The 21,258-nt window shown below is 43.7% G+C and overlaps 1 protein-coding gene across 1 annotated transcript in view; it reads right to left on the minus strand.

The window, feature by feature from the left end:
- COL4A4 (collagen type IV alpha 4 chain) overlaps positions 1 to 21,258 on the minus strand; it is a 113,459-nt gene that overhangs the window by 25,684 nt on the left and 66,517 nt on the right. The window contains exons 28-38 of the mRNA XM_084847142.1: positions 21,010 to 21,228; positions 18,572 to 18,733; positions 17,210 to 17,380; positions 15,644 to 15,787; positions 14,134 to 14,241; positions 13,183 to 13,364; positions 10,716 to 10,779; positions 9,960 to 10,034; positions 8,417 to 8,524; positions 7,832 to 7,939; positions 1,958 to 2,029 (exon numbers count right to left, since the gene is read on the minus strand). Of these exons, the coding sequence (XP_084703268.1) occupies positions 1,958 to 2,029; positions 7,832 to 7,939; positions 8,417 to 8,524; positions 9,960 to 10,034; positions 10,716 to 10,779; positions 13,183 to 13,364; positions 14,134 to 14,241; positions 15,644 to 15,787; positions 17,210 to 17,380; positions 18,572 to 18,733; positions 21,010 to 21,228 (1,413 nt within the window). The remainder of the gene's footprint in view (positions 1 to 1,957; positions 2,030 to 7,831; positions 7,940 to 8,416; positions 8,525 to 9,959; positions 10,035 to 10,715; positions 10,780 to 13,182; positions 13,365 to 14,133; positions 14,242 to 15,643; positions 15,788 to 17,209; positions 17,381 to 18,571; positions 18,734 to 21,009; positions 21,229 to 21,258) is intronic.

Below are 21,258 nucleotides of genomic sequence, written 5' to 3' on the forward strand. Positions count from 1 at the left end.
CCCCCAAGGTAATGTAGTGCCCAAATCACTATATAGGATTTTGCCAACAAAAGATCCAAAGTGCCATCTGGGGGGGCGCAGTTCCATTTCTCTCTTCTGGGCATCAGCTCCCTGTGCCCTCCCAAAAGACCCACTGAAGTCAGTAGACCCTTCAAAGCAGCATCCCATGAGCTATGAGGAACTGCTGCTGGATGTGATTATTGGAAACCTCCCGTATGTGCTTAGAAGTGCTTTGCATCTGCATGTAGGCATCTCTAATTTTCAGCCTATGAGTTTGGTTGTAATAGGCATATCTGTTTGGAATTGCTTTGTAGCATTTTTCTGCTGCAAAATTATTGGACTCAGCAGCAATTTTAACATAATGAAAACTAGCCAGAACATTGTATGTATGTATGTATGTAACCCAGCCATGTACACTTGTGTGCATGCCGGTCCCAAGCCCATATTGAGCATGACAAGTTGTGGAGAGCACTATGAGATCTGGGGGTACCAGCACATTTGGTCAAGTTAGTACAATCATTGTACACAAATCAGGAAGCCACTGTTCGAAGATCATACGGAGATACTGATTGGTTTAAAAAAGAGAAAGGAGTACGGCAAGGCTTTATTCTTTCACCTTTTCTTTTTAACCTCTATGCTGAAATGATCATGAGGAAGTTAGAGCTCGAAGAAACAGAAATCAGAGTAAAGGTTGGCGGAAGGATTATAAATAATCTTCATTATGCTGATGACACAACTCTCCTCTCAGAAACCAAAGGTCTGGAATATATGATCAAGAAAATCAAAGAAGAGAGTGAGAAGTTTGGCCTCTCCTTAAACATAAAAAAGACCAAGCTCATGTCCACTGCAAATAATGGAAATATCAGCATAGTAGTTGATGGTGAAGAGTTTGAATGTGTAGAAGAATTTATTTTCTTAGGATCGCAGATCAATCATAGCGGTGAATGCAGCCCAGAAATAAAACGTTGAATTGGGCTGGATCGCGCAACAATGATGAGCATGAAACAAATATGGAAAAACAAGGACATCAGCTTGACAACTACATGCAGATTAGTTTCTACCACCGTGTTTCCCGTAGTTATTTATGGATGTGAAAGTTGGACAATGAAGAAACAAGACAGAAAGAGAGAATTGATGTATTCAAGCTGTGGTGTTGGAGAAGGTTCCTGCGCATTCCTTGGACAGCTAAGATAACAAATAAGCAAGTACTGGAACGTATAAACCCAGACATGTCACTGGATGGAAATACCATGAAACTGCAATTGACTTATTTTGGCCATGTTATGCGGAGGAGCTCACTGGAAAAAGCAATTATGCTCAGATTGGTTAGCGGCAAAAGGAAACCTGGCCGCCAAAGAACAAGATGGCTAGATACCGTCAAAACTGATACCAACCAGAGCATGGAACAGCTCAAAGAAATAGTACAAGATTGGGATACGTGGAGAGAGATGATCCACAGAATCGCCAAAAGTCGGACACGACTGAATGGATAATATCATATCATCATCATGTATGTATGTATTATTTGCCTTTGGGCCTGAATAGGGTCATCAAGGTGACTTTAAAAAAATGAACTAGTTTTTATGTTCTGGGTAGTTTCATTATCTTAGAATTTATTAATGACAGTGGGAGCCAAACTTCACAGATTTCTTGACTTTAAAGGGTTGGATCCATATTCAAGAGTATGCAACTGGGCTGGCAGAAACAGACTTCCCTGCCCCCTTCCCTCCACAGCAGCCCCTCCAGCCCTCTGAAAATCCTACACAAAGAGTTGGGGCCTCCGCTGAATGGGGTGAGCTGTGGTGCAAGGGGAGGGGGGATCCTCACCTACCAGGTGGTGACAACTTCCACGATTGCTATGATTTTCGGTAACTCCAAATTACAAATGTCATCATTTCACATTTAATCTCAGCATTTAAAAAATTAAAATGTTAATATAGTCATTTTCATTCTTTACCTGGAGGTCCTGTCGAACCCTTTTGACCCTGTAGTCCATTCAGACCATTTAATCCAGGCAATCCTAAAAGGCCTTTGAAACATTGCAGAAAAGAAAATGAGATGAAAACAGGAGATGAAAATGTATGTTTTACAAAAAACAACCACCACTCAAATAAATTTTAGCAGCTTGTTCATCAGCATGTTTAACTGAAGAATTTATATGTCAGTATGTTAAGCCAATATAGACTATACAGAAAAGTGAAGAATTACTTCTAGAAAGATGAAGAAAGTTATAAAGTTGTAATTCCTTCCTTTTGTTTCATTAACAACAGGCTGGCTGGGGATGAGGGGGGCAGCAGATTAGGATGGTGTAAAAGTGCCCTTCCACTGGTATAGAGGAACTGCACTAGTGAAGCAGTATATCTACCCTGGTGGTCCCCCAATATGCCCACAGAAAGCTCCATGGGCATAGGTCAGTTACTGGCAGTGTTCCCACCATTGGAAGGGCCTCAAACTAGGGGTGTATGAAACACTTACCTGGTTCTGCTGGGGCCATCCGCAGTGGGGGGGAGGGGCTCTGTCCCCCCGCCAAGAATCTTCCCTGGCTGGCGGCTCCGCGGAGTCACCGCAGAGCGGAGCTGGCCAGGGAGGATTCTGGAGGGGGGGGGACAGAGCGCCTCCCCCCCCCCCACTGTGGATGGCCCCAGCAGAACCATGTAAGTGTTTCGTACACCCCTAGTTTGAGGCCCTTCCACTGGTGGGAACACTGCCATCTGCAAATGGCGGCTGCTACGCCATTTGCGTGCTTGCTTTTTGCCGTGATAGGCTACGTAAATACTTACATAGCCTATCACGGCTTGGCAGGAACGCAAATGGCGGCCGGCATAGCGGCCACCATTTGCGGCCGCAGCAGCCCAGCAGCAGCCAGAAGTGGCCGCCGCATCCGCCACCAGGTAGGTCCGTCCCGGGGGGGATTTCGGAGGGTGGCGTGGGGGAGGCCGTTCCACCACGGACTCTGGGGGGCCGGATTCCAAAGAATCCAGCCTCACTGGAGTCTGCGGCGGATTTCTCCAACATCCCTACCTCAAACAGGCTCTGAGGGGGTATGCTGGAGATGTCATTTTATTTTCATTTATTCAACTGATGAATTGCTCTATAACCAAAGCTCTGAGGACAATATGACAATAAAAGCGAAAATAAAATCAGTGATAAAACCTCATAATAAAACACATTAAAAGGTATTGTTTTTAAAAGCAGCAACAAAAATTCACCATTTAAAAGAGATAAATAACTGAGCAGCTAAGAACATGGGGAAGATTATTTGAAAATGCCATATTAAACATATTAAGAATAAAGTAAGCAGCAGTAAAAAAAAAAAAACACACACACACAACTTTAAAAGCCTGGGAGAAGAAAAAGATCTTTGCCAGGCATTGAAAAGTCAACAAAGTAGGTGCCAGGTGGATCTCTCTAGTGAGGGCATTCCACAATTTGGGGGCCACTGTAGAAAAGGCCCCCTCGTGAGTAGTCACCCCATGTATCTCAGTGTGTGGGGGTACTTGGAGCACGGCCTCAGATTATGCCATTCATCTCATGGGGGCAGAAATCCACATCAATGTTGGGGCTTTCTCCATCTGGTTTCATTGCAGGATTAGATCGGCCTCCTTTACACAGTTGTTTCTATCACCTTTTCACGGGGTGGCTGCTTTTCCACGAAAAGCCATTACATGCACTGGAGGCATGGCAAAATGTCCTTCCTGTTTCCTGCCCCTTTCCCGCCCCTTGCAGATTACTGGTGGTTTGATTGTGATTGACACGCAATGCGGGTGGACAGCAACCTCCACCAAACTGCCCGAATCCTGCTCCCGCAGGCACCGGTTTCCCAAAGAACTGCTGGAATGCTGGCCGTTCTGTGTTATGGAATAAGCAGCCAAAGTTGGGAGCAAAGTTTGGTGCATTGCATTAGTTGTGGCATGGCAGCAAACCGACAAGTCAGTATATCAACACTCCCACCACCCCGATGTCACTGCCGTCATCATAATGACTGCGCCCCCAACAACCCCAATACAAAGTGGGTTTTTCGCGTTATGGGAGAAGTACACGGGCAGGCCATGGCGCTTTTGTTGCACAGGCTGAAAAAATACCGCATTTTTTCCATTTGGGAATAACACAGGATAGGCAGTGGGAAATGGTGGGAAAATCACTGGAGGGTTACAATGTTGTGTAATGGACCTGTAAACTTCCATGAGCGGCCAATCATGAATGTGCAATAACTTGCAGGTGTAGAGATGCCCTACATCTCAGGGTGTAGGCAGGAACATATGGGAAGGCATATGGGATCCACCAGATCCAAAGCCTTCTTGTTCCCCTGACACATTCCACAATCAGGCCCTCTAACTATGCCACCTGGAAGCTGGTGTAGCTAAATTCCCTCCCAGTGGTTTCAATGGGAGGGGAAAAAAACCTCTGGGCCAGCAGTGGAATAAAGGCCTCCCTCACCTCCCACCCTGGCCGCAGCAAGCCAGGAGGGCTTTGGAAGTAGCAGATCATCCACCATCTCTCCCCCACCCCAGCATAGGATCGCTCTGCCTGTGGCTTTGACCCATACCCCTGAAAAAATACTCCTGCCATGTTTCCTACGTTGTCTCCTTTTTGGCACTCCCAATGCAAAAGAGCCCTAGTTTAGGGGAGAACAGAGCTATCAAAGGCTTTTAGGAAAATGGATAAGAAATACATCCTCATATTCAAACGTTTTTGATCTCTTAAGCTCAACATCTGAACGTGAATGACTGAACACAGATCTCTCGCTAATTGCTCTGCTTGTCATATTATTACATCCAGCCTGAGCCACAGGACCAGAGAAACCACTATTCTTGACATCAGATATTTCTGATATCTGAAACCTATTGTTTATATTTTATGGCAGTATTTTGGCAAAATTTAAAATGAAAGATATTTTCATGTGCAGGATCTGACTCTGACTCCAGCATAGATAAACATTAAAGGTTGTGCTCAGTCTTTGGAATACTATTTGCTGTTTAAATCTCTCTTGATCCTTCAACCATGATTGATGGTTTTGTTTACTTTGCTTTCTAGGCAATTTCTAATGCTTTTGCCAGCAATCCATAATAACATTAACACTTGTGAGTCTATATTTGGAGCATTTAGAGTTCTGTACTGCCAGATGAAAGCTAAATTGGCTGAAGTGCAAGAGAACTGTTATTGTTCCATTTTACAGCATAAATTTGCGGCTAGCCTTATTTAAATGGAAGCAACTTTTAAACTTCAGTGGTGATTCACAAAATTGGACCATTAATCACAACTATGGAGGCAGCAATTAATAATGGGATTGGAGGGGGGGCGTTGGAGGGAGTACCCAACAATAATACTATATATATCTGAAAAATGTTTAAATATGACCTCTGTATGTGGAATTAGGAGGAACTACAATGTTAAGGTTTATTTTTTAAGAAAACAACTCTTTTAACACAGATGCAATTCCTTTAGCAAATGTGCTCTCACTACCGAGGCAATAGCCTGTACTTATTCACTGTAAAAGTTTTAGTTATTCACATGGGTTGATGAAGACCTCATAACTTATAGTCTTGAGGGACTTTAACATCTATCCCAAAGACCCCTTGTCAGGAGCAGCTCAGGATTTCATGGCCTCCATGGCAACTCTGGGCCTGTCTCAAATTATATCTAGTCCAATGCACCTAACTGGGCATACACTAGATTTGATGTTCTGTTTCGATCTGGATGATGTTTATCTGTGGGTAGGTGACCCTTCATTGGTTCTGTTGTCATGGTCACATCATTACCTGGTCACATCATTACCTGGTCAGGTTTGGGCTGTTGGTGATATCTCACCATAAGGGTGGGGGCCCCATTAAACTGGTCTTCCCCCAAGGGCTTATGGTTCCAAACAGATTCCAGATTTTTCTTGGGGATTTTCCTACTGACAACATGTCTGCCAGTTCTGTCATAGCCCTGGTTGATCTCTTGATTAGGGAAATGACCCTGTCTACAGACAAAAATGCTCCTAATGGTCCTCTCCCTATTCATAAAGGTCAACTATTTTCTGAGGAGCTGGGAACAATGAAATGAAAAGGAAGATGACTAGGGCATAAATGGTGTAAGATTCTAGAGGAATCTGACTGATCACAGGTTACAGCCCATATTAAGGCCTACTCTGTGATTGTGGTGGTGGTGATAGCAAAGAAATCTTCCTTCTCTACCATCATTGTGTTTGTTTAGTGTCATCCAGTAGAGCTCTTCTGGATGTGGAAGGCCTTCTACAACAGGAGCAGCAAACTGTTTTTCTGCTGAGGATCACATTCCCTCAGGGGTAATCTGTTAGGGGCCTCATGCAAGCAGTGGGAGAAGTCAGAGCCAAAGTAGGGAGGGCCACACCTTTTTTCTCTTTCTCTTTCCACCACCCCTTTTGTCTCCTGCCTTCTCTTTCTGACAACCCGTTCTCTATCTCTCTTCCCCGCCCAGTAAGCTTCTGGAAAAGAGGTAGATCACTCTTGCCAGAGGTCTGAACTGATTACCTACAGAGGACTTTTGAAATCTGGCCAAGGCCTAAATGGAATTAGGCTGAAGGTCACAGGTTGCCCTGTCACAGGTTTCCTTCTGCCTCTGTGCTCCCACCACTCTGCATTAGATGCTCAACAGCCTCCAACTTCAGAGGCTGCCAACTATCTCCATAGGATTACACCCTTGCCTCCTGACAGGTTTGCTGTAATGTACTCTACATGCGGCTGCCTTTGAAGACAGTCTAAAAGTTTTGATTGGTCTCAAATGAGTTGGTTGTATTTTGTTATAGCTTTTAGAAATTGTACTTGCACTTTTACAGATTATAAAAATCAGTGTTTATATTTTTAAAAATCATTTAATATGGTTTTATGATTGTTAACTCTTACTTTTAGTAGGAGAGCAGAAATAATAATAATATATAAGAATACGAATAAGAAATTATGATGATGATGATGATGATGATGATTAATATTGTTTGTTGAGTAATCACATATAAACTAAAGGGATTGTACCAATGGTCTGAGATTGTTGCCATCACCCTGGTCCTACAGATATGCGCAACTCAATGATGATTGTGTAGTGTGATGTAGTTACAACAGTATCTGTGCCTGGCAGGTCAAATCTCCTGTTTCATTGTCAGCTGCAATCACACAATAAACAGGTACTACCAAATATTAGTTACATAGAATTGTACCATCATAGTTGGTGCCATGGTGGCTGAAATGCCTGTAGGATGCCACAGGTGTGTTCTATCCACAAAACACGGTCTCTGTGTGCCAATCCAAATGTTCAGCAGGGCTTGTGCTACAGTCTTGCATATAGTTGTATAATTTCAGATATACACGTCTGAATGCTCCTTTACTTTAAAATTTTCCTTATGTGTCACATTGGCACATTATGAAGATTTTAAGATCTGGATCAGCTCTGTGTTCAATTCTGTTACTACCCATGTGTGATCGACAGGTGTTGCTGACCCATACTACACTACCAACACAACATCTTATGTCAGCTCATGACACTAATGCAAAAACGCCTTGGTGGTACAGCAATACTTGCACCACATCCTACAGACTTCTTTGTCTGAGTACTGTAGTGTGTAATTCTGGGCCGAACAAAAGATACAATCTGCACTCACAGTCTATCTGGCCTTGCTTCTCAGGGCTGGGGTTTAATCCATAGAGAGTTCAGAAATTTGGCTCCCAAAGAGATAAAGGCATACTTGTAACTTGGGGAGCTATCTTTTCAAAATACCAATTTATGTCTTACATTTATATTTACAATGATATTTGCCATCTTTAACTCCAAATCATTCACTGCCATATGTCATAAAATATCAGAATTCCATAATATTTACCTTTTCTACCTGGGCTGCCAGGTAATCCTGGCATACCTGGAGGTCCCACAAGACCAGGATTACCTTGTTCACCTGGAGCTCCTCTTAAGCCTGCTGCTCCCTGAGCACCTGCAGGTGGAAGAGACACTTCTCATAATTAAACATCATTTACTATTCCCCCCCTCTCTCTTGTTGTACATCTCTGTATATATTTTATTTAGGAATATGGTGGAGGGGAGTATCTAGAAACAACATGAAACTAAGAATGCATTCTTAGACTGGCTAGACTGGCTTTTGACCTGCCATGGTAAACATTATTTTTCAAGTGCTAGCAGAGGCATGTCAAAGCTCAATCCAGGTTGAACCCTGGGCATGACTGCCTTGACATATGCTGATGTGGTAGAAGCCAGCATAGGTTGATTTTCCCCATGGCTGCTACATGTTAAGATGGTTCTATGAATACGCCCTGCATGGCCTTCATATCTTTTCTGGTTTTATTACTCCATTATTAATGAGCCTTCTTTCACTGATATCCATCATTATTGCCCATAAAAGCTTGTTATATGTAATATTAATCTAATGTTCCTTTCTTTACTTCTACCTCACCTGGGAAGCCAGGTGTTCCTGCGTATCCAGGTAATCCTTTGGGTCCCTGTCTTCCTGGTCCCCCTTGAACACCTGGTGCACCTTGGTCTCCTGGTAATCCATCAAATCCTTAAACAAGCAAGCAAGCATATTTTAGTGAAAAGATTTCCAGTGGTGCATATTTCTAAAATGGCAGGTTCCACACACATAGACATGTTTATTGTTCAGCAAAGAATATTAGGTTTTCAGAAACACATCAGCATATTATTTCAAGCAGCATTTTTTCATGTGTGGAGCGCAGCCTTGGGAAGACAATCCTGTTTACTTTGGAGGAGAGTGCTCTGAAAACCTACAGTATTGTACTATGTGCTCATTTGCAAAAATACAAGTTGAGCAAATGTGAGCAATAACAGGCACACAGGTAGGCGATGACAAAGTAAGAGCATTATAACTAAAGATCCACAACAGAAACAGTGCCAGGTTTGAGGGGACCCTGCCCTCCTGAGTCACTCTACTTGCCTAGCCCCTTGCAAGCTCACCCAGTGGCAGGGATGGGCAGTGGTGATGGGGACAAGTGGCTCTACTGAAAAGAGCAGCCGCTCCAGTTGCATATTACTTCTCAGCACCACCTGCACTGCAAAGCAAAACTCTGAGCTGGGCAGATACAGCCACTGCCATCTTCAATCCCCCACAATCCCTCTAGGCCCTAATGTAGCATCACAGATGGACACTACATTGGAGGCGGGCACAGACACATTAGGAAACAGAACTAATGAATTGTTCACCACTCTGGCACTCACCACCAAATCCAAAGCTATACAAAATAAAGAGAGGGAGCCATTCTGAATAACAGTGCACTATTGCTGTAAACAATATTATTCATGTCACTGGGATATCTAGGAAATATATTAAGCTACAATTACATGAAAGGATACTGCTGGTTCTCCCTTTTATTTCTCCCCATGTGACTGTAGGTGGTCCATTATGTGGAAGCAGGCCTAGGTTTGCCACCAAGGATACACTCAACAGGAAGTTGCAGCCAAATATACATATAACATATGCATTTGCAAATATGCTTAAATGTGTATATGTGTGATGTGTGCAGTCACCCTGCAGATAACAGTGGTGGCCTTTTCCCTTTACAAACAAAGACATTCTGTCTAAAGCAGGTTAGACAGAATGAGCATTTCTGTTCTTGCTGCTAGCATAGCCCCTAGAACCACTTTGCACACCAGGCATGTTTGTCACTGATATCTGTCATCATAAACACTAATGTATGATCAAGGGTACATGCCATGAACCCAAGGGCACATATCCAACAGGCACTCTTGTGCATTTACAGATGCACATTGCCCCTTCACATTTCATGGTGTTCACCAAGAGATATGCAGTGTATACATGCCATATGTAGCATAAAGTATGAATCAGCCTTTATTCGTCACTTCAAATCTCAGAATTTATTAGCCATAAATATCTGACTCAAGCTAGTGAAATCTGCTGGAAAAATGAATGAACAAGATAGGCATGTTATTTAACTAACAAATCTTTGTAAAACTATCATCACCTGGCAATCCTAGATCTCCAGAAGGACCTTTCTTACCAGGCTGGCCATGGTGAATGGCTGGGTCACCTCTGCTACCTGCAAACATTAAAGGTGGAGATGGCTTTTGTGAATAGGAAGTGTTCCTGCCTAAGAAGTGAGCAAGTAGAACACCTTTTTCTATCTGTATTGGCTGTGTCAACACCAATATCCACACTTGTTCTGCTTCTGCAAAACATTTCAGGTGTTTAATTTTTGTAACAGCGTCATTGGCTGTAATCCTGAAGCCATTTGGTCCTTTGACATTAGGTCCTTTGAAAGATAATTTCAGAAGAATAATTCACTGACTGTCTGCAACCAAAACTTGAAAACAACTACTGATGTTTGTTGAAAAGCATAATCAATTATACAGAAAGAAGTAAAGCAAGTGAACTGTTTGCCACCACTTTGAACACAGTTTACAAATTTGGATTCCTTTTTCAGTTTGGTTATTTTAATCTTGCCATGGCCCACTTTCCTACATAGATTCCATTTTTTCTCCTCTAAAAAAGCTGAGTAGATATGTATAGAATTGTGCTTTTAATCTAATAATCTGTTTAAATCCCCAAAGCTTTCCATAGCATTTCCTCATGTTAGTTTCATAATGTTCCCCCAAATAATGTAACACCAGATAAAATTGGCTTTCTGATCATATATTTATTTTTCCTAATGAATGCACACAGATCCAAACAATGACTAATTTTCATGCATTTGTTAGATGTATTGCCATTATATCATTACCTTTAGATCCTTTTGCACCATCAAGTCCTGGGTTTCCTGGAATACCTGACAATCCCCATGCACCCTGATTATTTTATTAAAAGAAAATGTGCAAACATTATTATACATAACATTTATGTATAATCCTTCTCAATTGTACCATGTGGAACAATTGCCCCATTGAGATCAGGCAGGCTCATAGTGTGGAGTGTTTCTGCCAACAACTTAAAACACATTTGTTTGCCAAGGGGTTTCCCAAACCACTAGCACTACAAGCCACCTCTGGTTATTTTAATGAGATTTTATTGCTGTATTACTGCTTTACTGTTTTAATTATTGGTTGTATTGTATTTGGTCATGATTTTATCTTATAAAACTGCTTTGAGATTATTATTTTTTTAAATGAAAAGCAAAATAGAAATTCTCTGAAATCAATAAATTAAATTTATAACACTCGTCCCTCCAAACCTCTCCTAAATTTAAAACTAAATGAGGGTCATGTTTTGTGTATCAAATCCTGATCTTTGATAATATAAGGAACTGAAAGACCTTGAAAAAATGGTTTGTGTGTAAAGAGCAAGAATATAAATACAGTAGTTAGAAACTGCTTTAACCCTTCCTCTTGACTGGCCCTCCCTCTTTCTGATCCCTGATCTTCCTACAGAAACCACTGTCCTGGTATTGTCCAAATTTACCTGTATAAGAGAGGGCTGGCCCAAGACATTATGCTGCCTGGGGTGGAGCAGGAAATCCCCCCCCTCCCGGGCATTCAAGTTGCACAGTACCCAAGCCCAGCCTTGGTGACTGAGGCAGAAAATCCCACAAATACCTCTCGTCCTCTCTGGCAGTAACAACACAGTAATAACAAACTAACAGTACAATCCTATGCATAACTACTCAGAAGGAAGCCCCACTGAGTTCAATGCTGCTTGCTCCCAGGTAAGTAGGTATAGGACTGCAGCCTAAGGGCTGATCTACATTGCACCCGCCATCACAATGAATTTGGTGTCCTGTCGGGTTAAACGCTCTTGCATTAAAACGTGATTATCCACACTCACCCATTTTCCCCATTGCGGTGCTTCATCGAATGCGCGAGCTCGGTTCACACTTGAGTGCTGTGCTGTTTTCCTGCTCTTAAAGACGGAGGCTCTCATTGGAGGATCAGAAACTCTTCCTGTTTCTGCTGAGTCCACGCCCATAGCTCTCGATGGCGCCATGTCATCTTCCGGCTACTGATTGCATAGCTTCCTCAGCACTCAATGTTTCTTCAGCAACAAGCAAGGGCTGGATGTGCGTGCGCTTGTCTGATCTCGGAAGCTAAGCAGGGTTGGCCCCGGTCAGTAGTTGGATGGGCGACTGCCTGGGAATCAGGCTTCCTGTACTGAGCAGGGGGTTGTTCTATCCCTTCAAATGAGACTAAGTTTTACTCCCTTCTATCCCCCGCTTCGGCTTTTTTTTTTTAAATTAAGGCGTTATCTTCAAAGAATTGTGGCTTCTCTGCGATTTTTTTTTTCTAATTCAGGCACGATCTTCAAAGATTCAAAAATTCAAAGCTTTGAAGCTTCAAATCTTCAAATTTTTGAATCTTCAAAGATCATGCCTGAATTACGGGGGAAAAATCGCAGAGAAGCCACGATTCTTCAAAGATAACACCCTAATTAAAAAAAAAACACACAGAAGCGGGGGATAGAAGGGGGTAAAACTTAGCCTCATTTCAAGGGATAGAACAACCCCCTGCTCAATGCAGGAAGCCTGATTGCCAGGCAGTTGCCCATCCAACTACTGACTGAGGCACCCTGCTTAGCTTCCAAGATCAGACAAGCGTGCGCACATCCAGCCCCTTGCTTGTTGCTGAGGAAACATTGAGTGCTGAGGAAGCTATGCCATCAGTAGCCGGAAGATGACATAGGGCCGTTGAGAGCTGTGATTGGACAGGAGGGAAATACAAACACCACTGTATATGGATAGGCAGGGGAGGGGACTATGACCAGATATGGTAGCGAAGGCAGAAAATCAGAGCACATTAAGGGAAAATACCAAGATATCAGGGTACTGAAAGCGGGAGCACGGAAGCGGGAAATTCCAGTTCCAATTCAAGGCGGGTACTGCATAGTGTGAAAGACGGGTGGTGAAACCTCATTGGAAGTGAAAAAACCCATAAGTGTAGATCGGCCCTGAATAACTTAATTTGCCGCTCTTTCAAGACACCCAAAACCTGCTGCCTGAAGCAGCCATCTCACTCTGCCTAATGGTAGAGCCAACCCTTTGTACAGATAAGAGAATCCTGCCCACCGTGGTGACCAAGAATGATACTAGATGGGTCAAGTATCCTGGTATACAATCAGCAGAGTTAAAAGTATATCCCCAAACAGCACATTAAGGCTGCAATCCTAAAACAAAACAGTACATTAAGGCTGAACTGGGATCTAAAAACAAGTATAAAGGTAAATAAAGCATAACACTTTCAAATCCTCTATTCTCAGCATACCTGGTCACCATGTTGTCCTTGAAAACCAATTATTCCTCTCAGTCCTGGAGGCCCTGGGAGGCCTGGTAGCCCTTGGAAACCATCCTGTCCTTCATCTCCTGGTTCACCCTTTCGCACTCCTGGAAGGGCACTTCTTCCTGGAAGTCCTGGGATTCCTCTGAATCCAGGGCTGCCTTTATCACCTGAAATTATTTCAAGAGCTTGTTATACATTGCTATGTTTTCTACGTACAGTTTAAAAACAAGGGAATACAACCTCCCCAAAAACAAAAACAAAACACATATCAGAAAAACTTAAAAAATGCATATCAGAAAAGCTAAAAAACAAACCCTAACAACTAAAAAAGCTGAAATTAAAAGGAATCTTCTAGGATATTATGCAGCAAAACTATTTTGTTTTATGATATATAATGACAGTTTATATATTTTTTAAAAAAAAACTGTAATCGTGATCAGAACACTAGAGACTTACAATATGAAAGAGTTTTGGTTTAACTTACAAACGGGTTTGGGTTTTTGTTGAAGTAGACTCATATTGAAGTCATATGCCAGCGGTGTGAACAATTCAGTAGCTAATGCCAATTAAACTTTGTAACATTCTCTATTTATACTGAGCCCACTGAATATGAATAAGAGCTGTACCTAATCTCCTTTAGTGTATCACATGTGACAGACGTACATAGATTTCATGTTATAAAGAAAGTAATTAATTAATTAAAGTAATTAACTGATCAATGAATTGCTAATTAACTAAAAGTAAACAGTGGGTCAGCCTGATCCTCCTTTTAATGTCAGTAAACTTGTACCAGTGAAAGCAATTTCAAAATACAACTTCACAGTTATTAGTGCTTTCCAAAAATTAGGCATTATATGGAAAATGCTGGGCAGAGTCTGAACTTAAGGTTATGACTATAGGATCCTGTGTAACTCAGAAAACAAGCTTTTTGCTTACCCTGTGTTCCTAATAAGCCATCTTCACCAGGAAGGCCTGGCTCCCCATTTTGTCCTTTTTCTACCAACACAGTAATGCAGCCATCCTCTCCTTGAGGTCCTGTTTCACCTTAAAAGTAGAGTATATCGAATGCAGGCAGATGTGCTCATGACAACATAGCTTCAAACCTACCTACCCCAGGGCCCAGCTACTGGTTTCCTGACTGTAACCTAAACCTTTATAGCTCTGAACAGATACCACATTTTAGATAGGTGTTTCAAATGTTTTAAATATTTGTTCAATTTTTAATTGGATTCTTTTTTTACTTGGCACGCTGAAGAGAAGTGCCAAGCCAAGCAGCTGCAGCAGGAACTGCCATCCTTATAACCCCCTGAATAACTCTGGGCCCCAACATAGTGGAGCTGTGATCTAAGGATGGCTATCTACAGGACCAGCCATACCTTCAGGCAGAATGAGGTGGTCATCTCAGGCAGCAGATGCTAGAGGAAGGAACAAGAACAGTCCCCTGCACCCTTTCTCCCACACCTTTCTCTGACTATTCTCTGCTGCCTGACCATTCCCATCTTCCCAAGTCAGCATCCAATAGCTGCTGCACTTGCTTGTGGCCAACCCACCTAGCTGTCTGTCTTACCCAGCCGCCTTCTCTTAACGTGTGACAAACGGCACTGTTCAGAAAGGCCACTGACTAAGCCAGCAGGCAGAGAAGCAACCAGCCAGGCCATGTGCTCCAGCAGGCATCATACATACACATGCGTTGCTCCACTGCTGCATTGCAGCATTTGAGATGGCAGCAAGCAGGTGAGCAGGCAGTAAGTGAGCAAATTGTGGGGAAGCATCAGAGGATAGAGATGGGTGTGCCACTTGGCCTGCCTTGCGTATTCTAAGCTAGCCTTCTGCTTTCAGATGTGCTGGAGGGCTCCATCCCATTGCTAGTGTTGAAGTAAGATTTAACTACCAGTCTGGCCAGTTTCTGAATGTGGAATAAGGGGCACTATCTTGTCTTTTTCATCTTGTCTTTTGCATATCTTGCACCAGCTTTGGCTACCTAGGCATTAGTGGAGGAAACTGACTTTTATAGGGGCACATACAGCACAGAATAGGGGAGCTGAATAAGATGGGTCACCCAGAAGACCAGATGGCATCCCTGTTGTCCCCAAGGATGATCTGCCTTATGCATGATCGAGGCCAATCACCAGGCCAGTTCAACCAACCTCAAAATGGTCATGTAGATGTGTTGTAATGCATGGTATATGACTGGAGTCATCAAAAAGGATACAGGTTCATGCGCTGGACTAGCAGACTAGATTTCCAAGAGAGATTTTAAACTCTATAAGAATTCAAGCCTCAGACAGTAGAAAGGGTAAGTATTCCAAGCAAATTATTGCATCCTGAAAAAACTGTTGCAAAAGGAATACCTAATACATTCTGGCTAGGAGAGAATTCATGGTACATGCCAACTAAAGCAGTTCAGAAGGCAGTTACTCATAAATACAGGGACGACTCTACGTACCTTTGGAGCCCATACACCCACTTTCTCCAGGAGGACCATGCTGACCTGTTTGTCCTTCTTCACCTTTCACACCACGACCTCCCATTTCTCCTTCATTTCCTGGGAGTCCTGAGAAACCTTGCATGCCTTGGGATCCTTTGCTCCCTTCAAAGAAATATTAGATTACATTGCAATTAATACCATGGACTGAATTGCTGGATTTATGCCACAAGAGAGAGCTTAGAAAGAATATTAAACTGGGATTTAAAAGCCCCTTGTTTTTAAGCGGTCACTCCATTTTTAGCTGTGAGAGCAGAGAAAAGTTTGAAATTAGAGTTTCTAAAGCTTTCAGACTGGGAAGAGACTGCCCAGAGCGTCTATAAGTGATAAATCAGTTGTGCTGCTTTATTCCTGAAAGATGTTGGCCAGGACAAAAAGATGTCCAGAGGACCCCATTAAGGACTGTTCCCTCTGCGCTTCTCCTGCCCTGCATTTTTGGCTAGACAGCTGATTTCAGACAGCTGATTTCAGCTGTCTAACCACAGGAGGGCAGAGTGGGGGAGGAGGCTGCAACACATAGGATGTGTCATACAGGCAGTTCTGCCCTCCCTGCCCTGAAACACCCATTGGGAATGCTCCATTTTGGTTGCTCCACACTCCTCTTGCTAGGCAGTGGGGGAAGGTTGGTTCCCCGAAAACCAGATATCCTATGGCTGCCTAGCCGCTGACCAGCGTCCATAGGATTGCTCCCTAGGATGCTTCCCTCCTGGCAATAGGGTGCCTTTGAGTTGAAGGTTATATGCCAAGGAGAGAAAAGGAATGTTTAATATTCATAGGGTTTTTGTCTCAAAAATTGAATACTCTTCTCCATGTCCATTCTGAGTGTGCCCTTCTTGTATCTGGGCTGTGAGTAGGGTGGCTACTCTATTCACAGCCAAAAAAACAAGGAAATGCATCACGCAAGTAAAGAGGACAGAAGAGGATACCAATTTGCATAGAATCTGCATATGCTAAATTATATGTATAGATTCATGCAGGGAAGGGCCATAGCTCAGTAGTAGAGCACATATTTTGTGTGCAGAAGGTCCCAGAAGGTTTCTCCAGGCAGGGCTATGAAAGAATCCTGCCAGAAACCCTAGAAGAGCTGCTGCCGGTCAGTGTTGACAATATTGGGCTAGATGGACCAAGGGTCTGACCCAGTACAAGGCAGCTTCTTCTGCAAATTTAGAAATAATAATTAGAATTTAAATAGAAATACAGTATATATCACCATACTGTGGAAGTTTGTAACCAGGTGACCTGTGTGCCAGCCTGTTTAGCCTGCTGTCCAGGTTCTACTTGGAGTTGGGCAACAGATCTTATGATGATTTTTAACTGGAATTGGACAGGACAGCCTTTCAAATAGAGGGTGGTCCTCTGTAAAAGAGGACCTATGGCCATGCTAATTGTGAGTCCAAGTCCCAACTGGCCCACATCCTGGTTTTTAAAAGCCACAGAAATATGAAAAATTATTAGAAGTGCCATACGCATTTATGAACTGAAGTGTTATATCTGTAATACAGACAGTTTTGAATAGAGAAACTGTACCTTTTTGCCCTGGAAGGCCTGGTAATCCATTTTCTCCTGGAAGGCCTGGATTTCCTCTTAAACCTGGAAACCCAGGTGGACCCTGTGTTCCAGAAACTCCTGGCATGCCTTTCATTCCAGCTGGACCTGGTGCACCCATATCTCCTTCTGGACCTTTGATGCCCTGTAAACCTAGAGGGAGAAATGCACCAAACAGTGGTATCCAAATCTTTCAGAAGTCCATGGCAACTAGTTTGTTTCTCCAAAGTCCTTCCATTTGCTCTCCTGCACTCATAACAACAGGATTGGGGGAGGAGAGCAGACAAGATGGGCAAAACCAGACTGGCTGAGAGCAAGTTAACAAAACATTAAAAGTGTCCTTCCACTGATACCCTGATCTTCACAAAAATCTTTTTGAAAGGCTTAGCCCAAGGCACATGTCTGTACTTTTGGGGGTCCCCCCCATGTTGCTCCCCACTATATACACAGAGAGGCATATATAACATGCCAGACACCACTATTTTAAGCTATGCACTTCTGCATATTACGCCAGCAGAAAGAGGCCCCTTGATTCCTTTCAAATATAGTGGTGGTATCCCATTTTATATCTTGGTTTGCTGCTTGTTGTGGAGCACTACAAAGCAGAAAGCACCCTGCCCCAAATTGCATATGCACAGCTGCTTAAATTAGCACAAGAACCAATAGGAAACTTGCCATAGCCTTCAATTTAAAAAGAACCAAAACCCTGATCCCATACATATTTGCTTAGAAGAAAATTCTGCGTATTGCTGTTGGCACTTAGAACCACAGCTGGGGGCAACCTGGTGTTAGCACATGGCATCCTTGGACATCTGCCAGGGCCTGAGCATCCTAGCAGGGTCCACTCATACACTGACACCTGCCCCGGGACCCCTACACCAGGCAGCTCAGAGTCACCATTTTAAGTTTCCCACAATGGTCTAGAGCACGGGTAGCCAACACAGCTCCCTCAATATGTTTTGGACTATAACTCCCATAATCCCCACCCACTGGTCATTCTGGCTGGGGCTGCTGGGAGTTGCAGTCCAAAACACCTGGAGGGACAGCAATGCTACAATAGAGGAATTCTGGGAAATTTAAGATGGCAGGTCCAACCCCTCCCACCACTGCCGATTGCAACACCTGCTGCCACTACCAGGTCAGCATTACACAGCTCAGCCTAGGAGGTGGGCCACCAAAGGGCAATGTGCCAAGGATGGCCTCAACCCTGGAACTAGCCCTGGCTGTTGGCTCAACACCATAGACATTATTTGCCTACAAAGCACATGGGCAATGGCATTCGTTAAAATGTATAATTCCACCACCCGCCCCAGATGGATAGGTTTGTAGTTATGATGTGCTCACCCGTCAAGCCTGGTGGACCAAAAGAACCTGGAGGTCCTGGTAGCCCCTGCATGCCTTTGTCACAAGACAGTCCAGGTGAGCCAGGATATCCTATGATCCCTACATCACCTTTTCTACCTCTAAGACCTTTAGCTCCTGGAAATCCTGGTGTGCCGGGCTGTCCTGCAGGGAGATTACATTGTAAGGCAAAAAAAAAAAAAAAGCTTCCCAGAAAGGTTTAAGACGGAAAGGTTTAAGACCCACCACAGCAGGTGTCACGGTGCCTCTAGAAACATTTTATGGCACACTGACAAGGAAACAACTGCCACAAGATTTCATGGAAGTGCAAGATTTCACAGAGAGAGACCAGAGAGAGAAAAGCAGCCAGAGAGAGAGAGAAAGTGTGTGCGTGCATGCACACACACACACACACACACCAGAAATTGGGGGGTGCTCCCAAAATTTTTGACTGGCTATAGCCCTCACAACAGCCATTTTGTGGTGGCACTCATGTTACTGCATAGTAATGCCAGGCCTGGAGAAATCCTATTCCTTGTTCAGCACATAAATTTACATTATATTCTCCATTTCTTTCTTGAGCTTAAAAGGACATTTTCACTCCGACTATGCTCCAGTGTGGCAGTATGAATAAATGCATCACAGGATGGCTTCACATATTGGACACATGTCCAGTTGGTGAAGATTGGGGAAATATCATGAAACCACTGCAGAAGATGAAACTTATTGGAGGTCAATTGAACGCACATGATTTGGCAGTGCCTAATTGGCGACCACAGGAAGATGTGACAAGGCACATAAATTCTCTGCTTGAACCAAGTCAAGAATCAGTGTGGTGTGTGTTTTTTTAAACTCTCTGGCTCTTAGTCCACTTTTGTTCTTATGCTGCTTGTTACTGAACTGTTATCTAATGCTTTTTCTTATGTGATTTTTATTACTGTTTGGGGAGAGGAATCCTATGTTACTAGACAGTGTCTAGAGGGCCATAGGATTTCTCAGTTCCCAAGAACTGAGGTTGGAAGCAAGCGACCTGACTGTGGTTGCCAGAAACCAAGCTCCCTGTCCCTTCCCTCACCACCTCGTAGGCAGCACGGTTCTCGTTGGTCTCCATGCTTGGATACAGAGACAGAGCAGGAAAATAGGAGCAGGCAAATAGGGGCATTCCCAGGAAAGGGGAGGGGACTGCAGAAGCCACTTATGCGGCTTCCTATGCACCCACGCAGCCTCCCCTCCTCTCACTCCAACACACCCCGGCTAGACAGCCAAATCAGCTGTCTAGCCACAAAAGCAGGGTGGGTGGAGTGTGGAGGACAGGATCCCCTCCATGCTCTGCCCACCCTCCATAAGATAGTCAACCACCTTTGACTTTAGAGGCGGCCAACTATCCAATGCAGCATGGGAGAGCCGGGGGGGGGGAAACTTCTCCTCCATCTCCAGTCGCCCTGCATTTGCGGCTAGACAGCTGATTTCAGCTGTCTAGCAGGGGTGTGTCGGCGCAGGGGTGAGGAGGCCGGACGGCACATGGGAAGCATCATAACAGCGCTTCCGCGGTCTCTTCCCCTCCCCACCGCCAGGAATGCCTCCTTTTTGCCTGCTCCGTGGTGCTCTTACGAGCGCAGGGCTGGGGATAAACTGTGCTGCCAATGAGGTGGCAGGGGAGGGGGTAAGGAGCGAGGTTTCTGGGACCCAAGCTCCAAGCTCGGTTCCCAGAAACTGACAAATCCTATGGCCGTCTAGACACTGTCTAGTGGCCATAGGATTGCACCCTTATTGTCTTAATTGTTGTTGTCTTGGACAATTTTTATGGAAGGGTGGGGTATAAATGTTTTCAGGAATGAATGAATTACTTATTTCGTTTCTTAATATAGAAGACAAACTGAAAATATGTAAAGTTATCTAGAACATTTCTGTGGACTGCTGTGACACACTCCTTGCACCCTTTCCTTTTCTCTTTCTTTTTTGACCTGTTTTGACCAAACAGAACCTGACAATGGGCAGTATCCAACAGTGTCATTCCAGTAGCGCAAATGATGTTGTGCTAGCAGAAACTAAGTTCTGATCTATGCACAAGGGGAGAATCAAACTAAAGTTATGTTTAAAGTTACGTTTGCACAAGTGGTTGTGCAACCACTTTCATGAAATTATACCATCAGATACTGCTAGTGCAATGCACTCCGCTAGCGCAATGTGCAAATGTGAACTGAAAGATTCAGCAGAGCTCTGCTAGTGCTATTTGAGTTTGTGAAATGACACAATTGGATACAGCCCCTTGTGTCCTTCCACCATTTATACCAGAAATATAATTTATTCATTTATATGTTTTATTCTGCCTTCCCCCCTCCCAAATTCATAATTGGGAGATCCAGAGCAGCTTACAGCCAACCAATTATCAGTAAAAATATATGAAGTACAGGATGAACATGCATAAATGTGCCTCATACCTTGAAGCCCAGCAAAACCTGGGTCACCTCTTATGCCTGGTAAGCCTGATAATCCTAGAAGGCCTCTGTTGCCTGGGATTCCTGGAGGACCATAACTGATGTCTCCTGGAACACCTTTTGGACCTTCAAGTCCAGGAAGGCCTGGCAACCCTGGAGCGCCATTCAGCCTTGAACCGCTTTCACCTTTTTCACCTGGATCACCAGTCTCACCGCTAAAACCTAAGAATAATGAAAATTAGATAACATAGG

The sequence above is a fragment of the Heloderma suspectum genome, chromosome 3 (assembly GCF_057233095.1).
Source record: "Heloderma suspectum isolate Gila_16-S chromosome 3, 16-S_ref, whole genome shotgun sequence".
Lineage (NCBI taxonomy): Eukaryota > Metazoa > Chordata > Lepidosauria > Squamata > Helodermatidae > Heloderma > Heloderma suspectum.